Source organism: Eumetopias jubatus, unplaced genomic scaffold (genome assembly GCF_037043125.1).
Source record: "Eumetopias jubatus isolate StellerSeaLion01/CBP00866 unplaced genomic scaffold, mEumJub1_p1.0 scaffold_2, whole genome shotgun sequence".
In the NCBI taxonomy this organism is placed as follows: Eukaryota; Metazoa; Chordata; class Mammalia; order Carnivora; family Otariidae; genus Eumetopias; species Eumetopias jubatus.
This window is the reverse complement of record NW_028274808.1, coordinates 131,624,526-131,640,551: the sequence shown is the minus strand read 5'-3', so window position 1 is coordinate 131,640,551 and position 16,026 is coordinate 131,624,526. Positions and strand designations below refer to the sequence as shown.

Genomic DNA, 16,026 nt, shown 5'->3' with positions numbered 1-16,026 from the left:
GCATAAGGTAGACTTGTTGAATCACTATGCTGTACACCTGAAATTAATGTAACACTGTGTGTCAACTATACTTCAATTAAAAAAGAATATGAATTCAATAGAAATTAGCAGATTTTTTCTAAAAAAATATCATTTCCAAATAATCATCACCAAAAAAGTAATAAAAATTCCTTAATACCATAAAATATTTGGTCAGGGGCGCCTGGGTGGCTCAGTTGTTAAGCGTCTGCCTTCGGCTCAGGTCATGATTCCAGGGTCCTGGGATTGAGCCCCGCACCAGGCTCCCTGCTCCATGGGAAGCCTGCTTCTCCCTCTCCCACTCCCACTGCTTGTGTTCCCTCTCTCGCTGTCTTTCTCTGTCAAATAAATAAATAAAATCTTAAAAAAAAATAAAAATATAAAATATTTGGTCAGCATTCAACATTTCTCCAATTGTTTCATAATTTCTCTAGATATGTCTCTGAAGTCTTTTTCATCTATAGTTTCCCTTCCTTCTTTTTAAATTTTTCTTGCTAATAAAACAGAAGCCAGGTAATATGTCCTATAAAGTTTCCCACATTCTAGATTTTGCTAAATGCATCCCAATTGTGTCATTTTACGTATTCTTCTGTACCCCGTATTTTCTTTAACCTGGTATATATAGGCTTCATCAGATTCAAGTCCAATTATTTGGCAAGAATGCTTCACAGGCAATAGAGGCACACAATGGCAAGCTCTTTTTTGGTCCAAAACCCCCCTTATTTTTATTTTTTTAAAAGATTTTATTTATTTATTTGAGAGAGAGTGAGTACACACGAGTGAGTATGAGCAGGGGGAGGAGCAGAGGGAGACGCAGACTCCTCGCTGAGCAGGGCGGCTGACCCAGCAGGGGGAGGGGCAGAGGGACAGGTAGAAGCAGGCTCCCCACTGAGCAGGGAGCCCAATGGGGGGCTCAATCACAGGACCCTGGGATCATGACCTGAGCTGAAGGCAGACACTTAACCGACTGAGCCACCCAGGCAAAACAAAACCCCCTTATTTTTAAAATATGGATTAAACTGAAGCCTCAGCATTGCCAAGCAGTTCACACAGTGATAAAATCAAGAACAAAACCCCAGCCTTTTAATTCTATTTTCTACTCCTTTCACTATATCATATATTGTTAACATCTTGCTGATTGATTATACCAATTACTCTGCTATGCATTATATGAGATATGGTCCCACCACTCACCACTTATTACACAGCCATAAATCCAGAAGTCACTCTAGGTTTCTTCACTTCTTACTTTCACTAAGTCCATTAATTTTATCTATTTAACATCTCTCTCATTTGTTCTATCCTTTCTACCCCCCACAGCTACTGCTTTAGTTCAGACCTTTCTCATTGCTTTCCTGAATCACTAAAATAGCTTCTTGGAGTCCCCCTTCTCCATAACTATCTTGCCTTTGTCAACCCGGATCTACCTTGTCAATAAAAGATTTTTCCAAGTTACAATTCTAAATATATTATTTTTCTGCCTTAACCCTTTGATATTCTCTCATTTCCATGGTGGAGTCCATATTCATTAATACAACCTACAGTCCCCATCATCTGGCCTTTGTCTATCCAACCACCCTCATCTTCATTACTTCCACTCACTATATTCCAGTTTATTGAATCATTGAAGCTTTCTGAATTGGCCGGCAAGGATATATAGTGATTAAAAGTAGACTCTAGAATTAGACTTGACTTTGATCCCTATATTCCCCCATTTACTATCCATGCAACCCAGAACATACTTACCATCTCTGTGCCCCACTTACCTCACCTGTAGAATGGGAATAATCTCACTGAATTATTTTGTGTGTGTGTGAAGGATGACTGAAATAGCACAAGTAAAAAACCAGCATGAGAGCACTCAGCAAATATTGGAAGTGTCAGTGTCATTATGTTGTTCATTCATTTCTATATCCTTTAAATCTATTCCCAAGACTGTTTCCCTCTTCTTTCTTGATAACCTTTCCCTTATTAATAACCTAGAAAATTCCGATTCTGATCTCTAAACCTTGTAGATATTTGCATTGCTGTGCCCTACAGCTGTAACTCCGTCTCTCTACACAACTGTGAAAATCTTAGACAGGGACCAGATCTTTCTTATATTTGGCTCTTCAGGTCCTGGAACATGGGCTCTCCACTGTCCTGGTTCAGTGGAAAGCTCAATAATTCAAGTGTGGTAATCTGAACAAAACTGATGGTGTTCATTTTAATTATATCAATATTCATTTATTTATATTTTAGGAAAAATATAAAATAATTGATATTAAAATATTAACTGTTCATCAGCTCCTTTCCTTTATTACTTCTTTTTTTACTAAATTAAATAATGTAGGATTGTATCTGATGACAGTAAAGTTTCCTTTTCTTTAAACAGTGAAAACCTGTATAATTATAAAATTTTTAAATGGTTAAATCTTTTGCTACTTATTTTAATTCAAATCCAGTATACTATTATATATATTCAGAACTCAAACTATTCATCTTCATCTAAACCTTCAATTAAATTCCACAATGCAAACCTCTTGGCACTAGAACCACATTTCATGTTTATTCAACTGAGACTGTGTCTTGAAAAAGTGTTGAAGTTTGGGGGTTTTCTGGTGAGAATCCACATTCTGACATCACCTTGCCCATGACAGCGATTGGCTGTTAGAAGGCAAAGAAGAGTTTATAGCCAGTCACAGCAAACAAATGAGTGAGTTAGAGAGCAGAGGAAATATTCAATCTGTGTCGCTCACTCCTGTGAGACTGTCTCCTCACTCCAGAACTGGAAAAGGGTAAGATTTATTATGATGACTTCATTTTCTTAAAATTGAACACTCCACATTTTACATCTCTGGACCTGCTTTGAATTTTTTATTTTAATGTTGATATTATTGAATTGTATAGAATGGCTATGTAATTTAACACTTGTTTATCATTAAACTAGTACCTCAGAGTTAAGATTCTTTCCAAAAGGTTAAGCTTATTTACCTACGCATGTAAATAAGTTAATATTGTGCACATAAACTAGAAAATTTTGTGTCCTACTTGCTCCCTCTCCACCTCACAAATAACTGTTTGTTTCCTCATTCTGATGTATTCAAGATAACCTGACTGAAAAAATAGTAATTTTTCACTTGTAAGCCCGCCCCAAGGAGTGCAGATTTCACCATAAATTATGCCTAATCTATACTTGAATTATATATAATGTCTTTTTACCATGTTCGGCTTCAAAGTGTTGATATCCTGTATCTCTAAAATCAGTATGGAAAAATATATAGGACTAAAGAAATAAATAATGTTAGTTTATCATACTTTTCCCAATGAAAACTTGTAATTAGATTTTCAAAACTATCCTTTAAGAATGTTTGAATTGTCATCTGGGTTAGTAGTAGTCAATATAGAGTCTTTGTTTTTTATGAATCAGAAAGTAAATAAAATGAGATTTATGTAGGCAGCCAATTGCTGCCTACATGAATCACTTGGTTCTTTTTATATTATCCCTGCTACGTTTTCATCTAGTTGTTTTTATGGTTTGCTATGAGAAATTTATGTAATCAAAACCCTTTCTTCAGTTCCCTGTACTTAAGTTTTTAGCTCTTTAAGACATTATAAATATTCCAACTCTTTTCATAAAGCTGCAGAGCAATAAACTTCTTGTTTGCTGGGAAGCTTGACCATGGGTAACAAAGTTCAAAGTATTACTTTAAGCACCCCAATAGCAATAAAAACTTAGACAGACGGGCTCCCTTCAGGGGCAAAGCCTCTTTATCGTTGTGTGGCCATTAAGAACCTTTACTGAAGTAGACAGAACTGTGAGGAAGTGTGTAGGCATCAAAATCAAAAGACCCAGTCTGCCACAAATAGAGTGTGACTTAGGACCCAAGACACCTTCTCCAGGCCTTAAATTTTACTCTTGTGTAATGTTTAGTGGTAGATACTCAATAAGGATGCAATAAATTGTGGCTAATGACAAAATGTAAAATCAAACTTCAGAATACAGTATATGACATGGGTTTCATACATACATTTTAAATATTACTTTTCCAAGTGTGTTTACAGGGAAATTGCCATCATCATTACATACTGCTTCTAAAATGTTGCCAAAGCTGTCACTCTCAGTTAAACGTACATGTCAGTGCAAATGGGTGGGTATTAGCTGGCTTTTAGCCAAGTTTATGCAACCTCTATTAAAATAGGATTTTATCAGGTGCCTGGGTGGCTCAGTTTGTTAAGTGTCTGCCTTCGGCTCAGGTCATGATCCCAGGGTCCTGGGATAGAGCCCCGTGTCAGGCTCCCTGCTTGGCGGGGAGCCTGCTTCTCCCTCTCCCACTTCCCCTGCTTGTGTTCCCTCTCTAGCTGTGTCTCTCTCTGTCAGATAGATAAAATCTTAAAAAAGAAAAAAAAGTTACACTTCTGGTTTTAATATTTATTAACTTTACCACTTCATTAATTCCAGAAGCAATCACCAAAATGAAGACTGCTTTAATTTTGCTCAGCATTTTGGGAATGACCTGTGCTTTCTCAGTAAGTTCAATATTAAAAACCTATAGTTATTTCCTTGTCTTTTCATGTAAAAGAGAGAGTATGTAATAATTAAATATTCTTACAAACAGATGAAAAATACGCATCGAAGAGCCAAATTAGAGGATTCTGAAGAAAATGGGGTAATTATGCTTAGCGTAATTTCTTGGCCTGACTATATTTCCTTTAGATTTACTGCACATTAAACATGAATATATCATTTATTTTGCTTATGCAGGTCTTTAAGTACCGGCCACGATATTCTCTTTACAAGCATGCCTACTTTTATCCTCCTCTAAAACGATTTCCAGTTCAGGTAAGTATAAAAATTTATTTTCTTTCCCACCCATTATAATTTAAAGGGAATCAAATTTAACTACAAAACACCTAAATTCAATTCTCACTGAAAGTCAACCAGAAAGACTTACTACAAAAAGTTTATTTTTACTACAATACAATAAAATTTATTCCTAAGTTCTCTTTTAAAGCAGAGATATACACATCATTTGGGCCCAGTCTAGAATGATATAATAAAAGCAAACACCCTGAGAGTTCAGGTGTTTTGGCTAATGCATTGACGAAATGGACAATTTTATCTGTTGTTGACAATTAAGTCAGTGATAAGGTCACTAACTGTCATTTTATAGTTGAGTCAAAACTGTCATATAGCTGTTAACATCCGATAATTTACAGTCCTTTAATTGGTAAGGGAAAAACTGACTTCATAAACAGCAGAGACCATTTTTTAAAAAACATTCCTGATAATCAGTGGTGACTGCTGAAGATTTTCTGAACCTCTGACCTATGTTGGTCACTATAACAGAAGCGTGGCTCAAGAATGATAGAGGAGAGAGAGAAATTCACGAAGTGAATTGTGAGAGTATTTGTGAGAAAAACAAGAGATCCTTGAAATTTGTAAACAAAAAGGAAATTAACAAACACTAAAAATAAGAACTTCTGTTTTTACTAGGTTACCAGTGAAGAAAGCCTTTGAAAACTTGAGGGTGTGGTGTTGATTTAAAATATTCAACAAACCAGAATTGTGCTATTTTTATTACTATACAGTTTGGGTTCAGGGCACCATTTGACCCAGGACTCCTGAGACACTAAAAGCAGTCAGGATGCTGAAAACGATGCCTCAGCACAGTGGCTTGGCAGAGCATCCTGCCATATGTTGGGCCAACCCATTTCTAACTCATACAATGATAGGAAATGATAATCTTAGAGTATTTATAGCACCATAATAATTATGGGGAATGTGTGTGGCCACAGAAGTATGAGCACAGATGATACAAGAGTTGTGGGTTTTCAGAATTGTCTTCCATTCTTTGGTACACCTCAGACCCCACAAATAAACAGTGCTCATTTGAATGTTTGCTTCATTCTCTTTCTTAAGCTAAATGGAAATGATAATAAGTTTAAATTTCTGGCTAGCTCCTCAATTTTTTAAAAATATCACATAGAGATATTTCCATCTATAAATTTTTATAGACATATAAATGTGATCCAATTAAAATATCCATAGTGAAAAGATATTAGGAGAGGTTCTATTTTTCTTACTGATAAATTCAAAGTTCAGAAATCTTTAAGTAGATTTTTAATATACAATATTTAGAGAAATTATATGCAAATTCATTTCAACTAATGCAGAGTTTGTAAGACAGTTGTATTTTAAAAATATCCAATAAAATATACTCCCCAATCCAACAGTCTGACCTAGTATTGATGATCTATTCTCCTCCTTTACAAAGTTTGATTTCTAGAATTTTTTCCCTTACATGTCTACTTATATATTTTCCATAGCTCTGTATTATTTATTCTCTTAAATCTATCAATTATTTGGTGCCCAGATTGTCACCCCAAAATTCATTAAGCTGTACTGGCTTTGAACTTTATGTTTTATTCAAACAAATCTGTGTTTACATATAATTACTTTTTTCTTTTTTTTTTTTTAAGATTTATCTATTTATTTTAGAGAAAGCGCGCACAAGTCGGGGGAGGGGCAGGGGGAGAGGGAGAAAAAGAATCCTCAAGCAGATTCCCGCTGAACATGGAGCCCAACGTGGGGCTCGATTCCATAACCCTGAGATCATGACCCAGGCGGAAATCAAGAATTAGCCACTTAACCAACAGAGCCACCCAGGCACCCTTACATATAATCATTTCTAAAACACCAACTTCCATGAAATATGTCCTATCGATTATAAAGCTATCAACAGTCTACCTATAGCTTATCTCTGTGCTTGGCTATAGAAATAGAAGCATAAATAAGCTTAATACCCTAAGCATTTTTAATTGAGGAAATTGCTTCTTTAAGGAATCATATGTTATCTGAATTGTATGTGAATTCTTTGAGGGCAGAATCTTTATATTTCCTTTATTGTACTGATCTCAGCTATCATGGTGCTTGACACAGGGAAACTGTCCATGTTTCCAACTTCATCTCTTGCTACCACCCTCATTTTCAAAACAATGCCTGAAACACATATTTTGGGATTGAATAAATGGGAGTGACAGAAGTTGAAAGGAGTAATGGTAAAACATATATACATACGTGTGTGTGTGTGTGTGTATTTGACTTCTGGAAGAATAATATGTCTTAGTTACAAATTGGCATAAATGAAAGAAAGGAAAAAAGAAAATGTCAAGGCTTTAGGGCATTGCATGAAGCTTTAAAACTGTTCTCACGGCAGACACTAATTGAAGAGTGATGTGGTTGGGACAGCAAGAAAGCTAAGGGTGAGGAACCTTGTAAAAAGATTCAAACATTCCCACTGAGACAAAAGACGTTGCAAAAATATGCTGTCCTCTCTTACTAACAAATAGAAATAGTTTACATGTAATACCATGCTTTATTCACCCTCTGGGCTATGGAAAGCACAACCATTAAGGTCATGGCAGTGGAAGAGCAGGTATAATTATTCTCTTTTCCACCCAAGGTTATTCTTGGCTCAAGGGGACAAGCATTCCCTTTTCTTGGGTGGATGGCATGGCCACTGAAGAATGAGTCCCACAGGGACAGCCTTGAGTAAGACTGGAATATGAGTGTTTCCTCATATCTGATCTCTAATCCTGAGATTCTTCTCAAGCTCTATTTTCTAAGACCCACAGTACTTAACTAGGTCATCAGAATCTAAGCTAAGATTTGCAGGGCAGAAAATAACAGCATCTTAAGTCAGGTATCCATTTATCTACTTGGTGCTATTAGGGGTGGTTGCAGAAAGAGAAGGAAAATTCAATTTGTCATTGGGAGAAAGATGAAAAATCTCCTCTACTGTCTCAAAGTCTCTGATAACAAGTGTTTAGACTTATATTTCCTTTTAAAAAGTAGCAAAGCTTGTTAACTTATATTTTTATATACAGACTCCTCGGTATAATATATTCTCATTCAATACTGAACTCTTTAGAGGGATGGTACTCTATAACTCTCCTAAATAAGTGAATTAATTCTGCTCTTATATAATTTTTACCTCATATATATAAAATCTCATTTATATATAGAGAGAGGCTTATTTTATGAAGCTTTAATTAGACTGAAAGATACTAAAAATTATATGTAAATCTAATTTCAAGTTAAATTCTAATTTAAATTCACCAGGAGCTCATTATTTTTTTTTTTAAAGATTTTATTTATTTACTTGAGAGAGAGAATGAGACAGAGAGAGAGAGCATGAGAGGGGGGAGGGTCAGAGGGAGAAGCAGACTCCCCGCCGAGCAGGGAGCCCGACGCGAGACTCGATCCCGGGACTCCAGGATCATGACCTGAGCCGAAGGCAGTTGCTTAACCAACTGAGCCACCCAGGCGCCCCAGGAGCTCATTCTTTAAAAGAATCATCCAGTAACAACTTTTATTTCACAATAAGCCTAATCATTTTATATTTTATAAAGAAAACAAAATAATATGATCTATGTGTTAGTTCATTTGCCTTGAACTGGTTGGAGAAGTCACAGCTGCTCTGGGCTTGATTCCTTCTCTGTAAAATAAACTGAACCAGATAATCCTCTTGTTCTTGCAGAGTTAAGCAATTCTGTGATTCACTGCTCTAGTTTTTTACATACAAAATGTTTCAACATATTTCCTATGTTTTTGGTGTTGAAAATGGAGTATCTCATTTCATATCTTGATCACTACAAAATGCCTTTTTCTAACCTCATTTTATATATTCCCAATCTCCTTATATCTTTTTCTCAGATTTATATGAGAACTGTTCTAAGTAAATAAATCAATCAAGATGGTAATACTAATTAGTATTAGTATATTACCCTAATTAGGGTAAATATTTGTACATATTTTATCTTAATTCAATCAGGAAATTTCCTTTGGTGTTGAACGTATGTGTACATATTTATGTACACAGATATTCATATATTTACAAATTCACACACATATATATATATTTTTTTTAGAGCAGTAGTGACTCATCTGAAGAAGATGGAAATGGTGACAGCTCAGAAGAGGAGGAAGAAGAGGTAAGGAATTTCTGCAGGATTTTTCATAATAAACCAGGCAGCATAAAAACAAATAGGAAACTAGCCTACTGTAGCCTGGACTTAGCAAACAGCCATTGCCAGTTTACCAACTACCCACAGTCTTCTATTTTGGACAAGAGGAATGTTATTGAAATTAGAACCAACTAAAATGACCTGTTTAAAATACTATTGCAGTTTGACGTTAAAGTGACCTGTAAGCAGTACACAAAACCAAAAATGTCTCCATAGTAAGTGGAAGAAGTGTAAATTCTGATAAAAAGAAAAGAGAGTATTATTTATACTTAGATGGACAGAACATGATGATAAAAGACAAGTCCCTAAACGCAGTGCAATACTTGTTTTAAGGACTGAATTTAAACTCAATTTACTAAGTGGGTAGTATATGAAAAGCTAATCTTATATCCTCTACAATGTTATTTTGATTCATTGGTCTTTCTTGACCCACAAAGTAGGGTTGTTGTTTTAAATGAGAATTTCATGTCTTTTTTTGTCTAACAATAAAATTTATGTTCTTATAGAAATGCAAATACTCAAGATGTAAAAATATATATAGCACTATATAGTACTACAGATTCTACACGTAGTACAGCATAGTCCTCTAGAGGACTACAAATTAGTGTAGTTCACGGCTAAAATTCATCTGTATATCTTGGAAATTGTGCTAACATGTTTATAACTGACACTCTTGCTCAATATACTAATTAGGTACCTTTTCCTGGATAGTCAATTATAGCAATCCACTGCTTTGGGGACCTTCTAAATTCAGGTATTCTTAAGTGCTATTTATGAATGGGCAGCAACAGTCAAAAATGGATCATGTAGAAACATCTGCTATCTTGAAAATAAAATGGTATGGGAACTTTAAAAGTGACAAATAATTAGTTTGACTTTTTTTTTAACCATAAAAGTATCATTTCCAGTACTATAATTTACCCTAATAGCTTAAGGAAGACCTTATAAGAATATCAAGCCAGTACCAGGAAAAATGTCACCTACTAAATCCCACAGAATTTCAACCGGAGTTCCACTTAGTAATCTTACACAACTAAGCTGAGGTAATCCATTTAACTACAACTGTTTGCTGTACAGTGATCGCAAAATTGCCTTGCCAGCTGGATTTCCCCATTAGATTACATACCTTTTGGCAATGGTTCTTCGTTTATTATGATGGTGGTTGGGAATGGAGGAAGATGAGGACTCCTTTAAAACTATGATGAAATCATACACACTCAAAATGTTGCCAACAATCTCTGAACATTAATCATCCTCCCAAAACTTATCTGCAAACTTCCCATGACCCAGAGGACTAGAGACCATAGGATTCATCTCTGGTTTGGGGAGAAACACTGCTGTACCATCCTTATACCTCCTCACATTGCCTAGCACAGTTTCTCATACAATATATGGTATCCAACAAATACCTGGTGGTTTGGTTTTGAAAACTTCAGAGAATAAATACTCCAAACATCATTCATTAAAAGTGACCACAGCAAAGTGGATAAATAAACCTGGAGGCTTCTCTCCTGAAGAGATTCTAGAACTTCCTTTTTCCCCATTTCTTCCCTAAAATTTCATTGGCAAGTCAGGTTAAATACATAGAGTCCCCTAGAATTGTATTCAAACGAGAGGGTGCTTAGGAATGCTTTCTATTGGGTGATCATTTTTTTCCACTCCTAAACTATTCAGCCTCACTTTAAAAAAAACTTTTATTTAAATATAATATACACAATTATCATTTAAATTTAAATCATTTAAATTATCATTTAAAATTTTTATTACCTTAAAATTATATAAATAATTATATAAATAAATTATATAAATATATTTTATATAAATATAAAATTTTATTACCTTAATTGTATAACTATATAAATATATAATTATGTAAATACATAAATTAATTATATAAATATATAAATTATATACCTAATTATATAAATATAAATTATATATTACCTTATTAATTATATAAATTAATTATATAAATATATCATATAAAAATGAATTATATAAATATATAAATATGTCAATTATATAAATATATAAATTATATAATTATATAAATATATAAAAATTATATAAGTATATAAATATAATAATTATATAAATATACCTTACTAATTATATAAATATCATTTAAAATTTTTATTACCTTATTAATTAAATTATCTAAATATAAATAAATTAATTATATAAACGTAATTATATAAAAATTATATATAAATATATATAAATTATTTTTATATATAAAAATATGTTATATAAATATATAAATTAAAATAATTTAATTTATATAATAAATTTAAAAAAAGCTTTTTAAATGATAATAATTTAAATTATTAGTATAGAGATCACTGAAACTTCAGAAACTGAACACACAAGTGTAACCAGCACCATATCAAAAAGCAGCACATACATTGTGCTCCATTTCATTCATTAACCAAAGCCACCAAGGGCAACTGCTATTTTAAGTCCTAACAGATATTGGTTTTGCCTATTTTTGTGTATTGTATAAATGGAATCACACATCATACAGTCTTTTGTGTGTGGCCTCTTCCACTCTCAACTTCAACGGTTGATCCATATCGTTCTACAACTATGTATCATTCATTCTCATTGTCAGTATCTTATGATGTGAATGTACCACAATGCATTACTCTTCTGTTGATTGGCATTTGGGTAGTTTCCAAGTTTGGGCTATAACAAAGACTGCTATTGTGAACATTCTAGTATTCCTTCTGGTGAACATATGCATTTATTTCTGGAGGCCATTTTACTTAGAAGTAAAACTTCTAAGTCAAAAGGTATGCATATGTTCAATCTGCGTGGAGGCAACCAAAGCAGATATACTGTGATCTCCCCCTATCAGTGTATCAGTTGCTCCACATTCTCACCAACACTTGTTTCTTTCAGTCACTTTAGCCATTCTAATGGGTTAACAATACTTTTAAAAAAATTATTGCTAATTTTTCTATTCAAAAAGATATCTGATGCTTAATACCGATCGACAGACCGATCTGTTTTCCTTTTTAATTCACTGCAACAGGATATCCTTAAATAAAGTACCTAATAAAGAAAGGGCTTTGTAGGAGAAAATACAGAAGTTCATGAGTTGAGAGTTTGGATTTTTAATCATGATTTGGCCACTAATGAACTACCGTCTATTTGACCTGATGCAAGTTATTTATCTTATTGGACCTCAGGTTTTTCATGTGTAATATGACAGTACAGGACCCAAATTGTATGTTTTATTCTAAGAATCTTTCCTCCTTCTCCCCTGAAAGGTTTAGTCTGTTGGAATAAAGCATAAATGAGACTAAATAAACAGCGTTGTGTTTGTGGGTTATTTGACACAATTAGCTTAGAGACTGTTTTGGGGTGGATTCTAATAGTCCCAAGAGTTTACTGAAACAGTGGAATTTACAAATTTGATGAAATAAACATATTCTTCTTTAGGTCACTTTGTTTTAGTAATAAGGCAGGCTAAATCTGGGTTGTGCTTGTTTTATTTTTTAATTTTTTTTCTTTACATAACTTATTTTTTTCTTCTAACATTTTGTTTTGGAATCTGTGGATTAAGTTTTTATTTAAATTCCAATTAATTAATATACAAGGTAATATTTGTTTCAGGTGTACAATATAGTGATTCAACACTTCCATCCAACACCCAGTGCTCATCACAAGCGCCCTCCTTAATCCCCATCACCTACATAGCCCATCCTCCCACCCACCACCCCTCTTGTAACCATCAGTTCGTTCTCTATAGTTAAGAGTTTGTTTCTCAGTTTGCCTCTTTTTTTCCCTTTGCTTGTTTATTTCTTAAATTCCACATATGAATGAAATCATATGGTATCTGTCTTTCTCTGACTTATTTCACTTAGCGTAATACTCTCTAGCTCCATCCACATCATTGCAAATGGCAAGATTTCATTCTTTTTCATGGCTGAATAATATTCCATTATATATGTATATGTAAATGTATTACATCTTCTTTATCCATGCATGTTTTGAAGTCTTGACTTTTAATATTAGCTATGAATCACATCAGACTAACTCCATTAACACACAACTGCCTAACAACATAGAGTAAAGGCCAAGAATAAAATGTTAAAGATTAGAGTAATATTAATAAAATTATAATAACCATTCATTTGAGGAGTGTTAATTTTTTTAAAACATCTTCATGCAATAACTTTATATACCACTAAAAATTTCTTGGAGTGTTTAGTTTCTTCATTGCACGGTAAAACTGATTTTGTGTCAAATGCCTAAAGTTTTCTGAATACTGCATACAATACAGAACTAGCTTATATGTTGGCAGATGACTTTTGAATTAAATGTTTTTTGTCTAAATACACTTGAAAGCATATGAAAAATATTCATTTCTTTTTGCCAGTAAATAAGACATGCAAACAATTTGTTTGAAGAGAGGCATTTCTATAAAAATTCCTTTTGGAAAAGATATCCTAGGCATAGCGTGAACATTCATATAAATCCTCTTCCTCATCAAAAACATCATAGTGCATTACAAATGGCTCAGCTTTTTAAATTAGAAAATACAGCTTTATCACATATAAGACCTTAAGGGGTGCCTGGGTGGCTCGGTCACTAAGCGTCTGCTTTTGGCCCAGGTCATGATCCCAGGGTCCTGGGATTGAGCCCCACATCGGGCTCCCCGCGCGGTGGGAACTCTGCTTCTTCCTTTCCCACTCCCCCTGCTTGTGTTCCCTCTCTCACTGTGTCTCTCTCTGTCAAATAAATAAATAAAATCTTAAAAAAAAATAAAAACAACTTAAGCAAGTTATTTAGCTTTTCTGAGCTCACCTTCCTTTTCTAAAGAGAATAATAATCCTACCTTACAAGGCTACCATAAGAAATTTTTAAAAATAGGTATAAGTTCTCAGCTGATTTGTCAGCAAATGTAAGAATCCACTTACTACCATGTTGTAATTGTACATAAGACTTTAAGACCCTAAGACATCTAGGATAAAATACCACATAGATATGCTGAAATTATTACAAAAGCATGTTTTATTGATTAAATAGAATATGGAAATGTCTAAAAACAGAATATGGTGAGATAAATTGAATGAGGTAACCCTGAGTTGAGTTTTAAGAAGTGAGAAGTGCAAATGGCATAAGAGGAAGCAAAACTGTTAGCATTAGGTGATGAGCTGGCTGAGGAATACAATGTTTTTCTCAATTGTGGCTCATGACTCCAACAGATTTTGAGTTCTCTTCCAGCTAAAATAACTTTCCTTGCTCTGGATATTTTCACCAGGAGAATTCAAATGAAGAAGAAAACAATGAGGAGAATGCAAATTCTGATGAAAACGAAGATGAAGAATCTGAGGCTGAGAACACCACCCTTTCCACCACACCTGGCTATGGAGAGGAGACCACACCTGCAACAGGGTATATAGGTCTAGCTGCAATGCAACTTCTCAAGAAGGTAATCATTCCTCAAAAATGTTAAATCTGATTTCATTTCTTCACTGAAATCTAAGGTTATCTTGACACCAAACAGAGTGTTTTATATTACCTTCATTAACTCATTGAAAAAGCAAGAGCAGATTCAATTTCCCTGTTTACAAATAAGGAAAGATCTCTTCCCAGGCCATGCTATTACACTGACTTCCTACATTACAGCAGAAGACTAAGGACAAGCATCTTGGCAATGGATAAAAGGTCCTGAAAGATGCCACTGTATTTCAGGGAAGAGGACTCTAAGACAGACTAAATGAATAGCAAAGCTAGAGGAAGCATCTCCCACAGAGAAGGCTTATTTATCAAGTACATTTTTCTCCATCAAAACCCAATGACAAAGGTACTAATCCTGAATTTTTAAAACACCCACCAATTCTTTTGTAAATTAAGCTGGCTTCAATTCAAAAATACATCTAGAACAAGGCCTTAGGTACAGCCTGTGTTGAATGAAGGAACGGTCTTAGGTTTTTACATTTTCACACCTAGATCTGGATTCTTTCAAACTTTTCCTTACAGGCTGGGGATAGAGGACACGAGGCTACAAAAGAGGAGGAGAGTGATGAAGAAGAGGAAGATGAAGAAAATGAAGCAGAAGTGGATGAAAACGGGCAAGGCATAAATGGCACCAGCAGCAACAGCACAGAGGCAGAAAATGGCAATGGCAGCAGTGATGGAGACAATGGAGAAGAAGGTGAAGAAGAAAGTGTCACTGAAGCCCACGCAGAAGGAACCACAGTGGCTGGAAAGCAGGACAGTGGTGGCTCGAAGACAACAACCTCTCTAGATGGTGGGTTTGAACCCACGACTCCACCACCAGAGCTCTACGGGACTACCACCCGACCATCTGGGGAAGCCACCCCCACCGGGTATGAGGGAGAGTACGAACAAACAGGCACTAATGAATATGACAGTGGGTATGAAGTCTATGAAAATGAAAATGGGGCACCTCGCGGGGATAATTACCGAGCCTATGAGGATGAGTACAGCTACTACAAAGGGCACAGCTACGACGGCTACGATGGTCAAGATTACTCCGACCGCCGCCAGTGAAGGGCCGGCCTGCGGGGAACGCCTCTGCGCTGGCATTCCACGCGGCCACACTTCCGAAGTTCAACTCAGGAAGGTGAAATGTGACAGTGTGCATATCACAATGTGGAACGGTGCTACTGTTCCAAAATAATTCTCTGTAATTGCTTCTGCAAGGAATGGGTTTCTTGTTGCTTTTCCCTGGTAGGTTATTGAAAGGTTATTGTAAATCAGGGCCACTTACACCAATCCATGAGATTGAGTTCAATTACATGTTTTGAGGTTGTAGTTTTAGAAATAGTATTCTTAACATGTTTGTACTGCTAAAACTCTTCATGCAAGAAGTGCTTCTAAGAGTTAACTTTAATGACACTATATACAAAATATGTGTAGTTCTTTAATCACACTACCTATCCAACACTGTATATTATGTTTAATTATCCTCTTCATGTATTTTTATGTGACCTTTATGCATATTTTATCTATGGGTTTTATCAC

General features: G+C 34.8%; 1 protein-coding gene across 1 annotated transcript; it reads left to right on the top strand.

Annotated features, from left to right (window-relative positions):
• Nucleotides 1-4,473: 4,473 nt before the first annotated feature.
• IBSP (integrin binding sialoprotein) lies at nucleotides 4,474-15,552 on the top strand. Its single transcript, XM_028117794.2, has 6 exons — nucleotides 4,474-4,527; nucleotides 4,617-4,667; nucleotides 4,763-4,840; nucleotides 8,932-8,994; nucleotides 14,297-14,467; nucleotides 15,019-15,552. The coding sequence occupies exons 1-6, from the start codon at nucleotides 4,474-4,476 to the stop codon at nucleotides 15,550-15,552; spliced, it is 951 nt and encodes a 316-aa protein (XP_027973595.1).
• The last annotated feature ends 474 nt before the right edge of the window (nucleotides 15,553-16,026 follow it).

Coding starts and splice junctions, on each gene's coding strand:
- IBSP (XM_028117794.2), top strand. CDS start 4,474: ATGAAGACTGCTTTAATTTTGCTCAGCATTTTGGGAATGACCTGTGCT. Junction 4,668..4,762: donor AGGATTCTGAAGAAAATGGG/GTAATTATGCTT, acceptor TTGCTTATGCAG/GTCTTTAAGTACCGGCCACG. Junction 8,995..14,296: donor CAGAAGAGGAGGAAGAAGAG/GTAAGGAATTTC, acceptor TATTTTCACCAG/GAGAATTCAAATGAAGAAGA.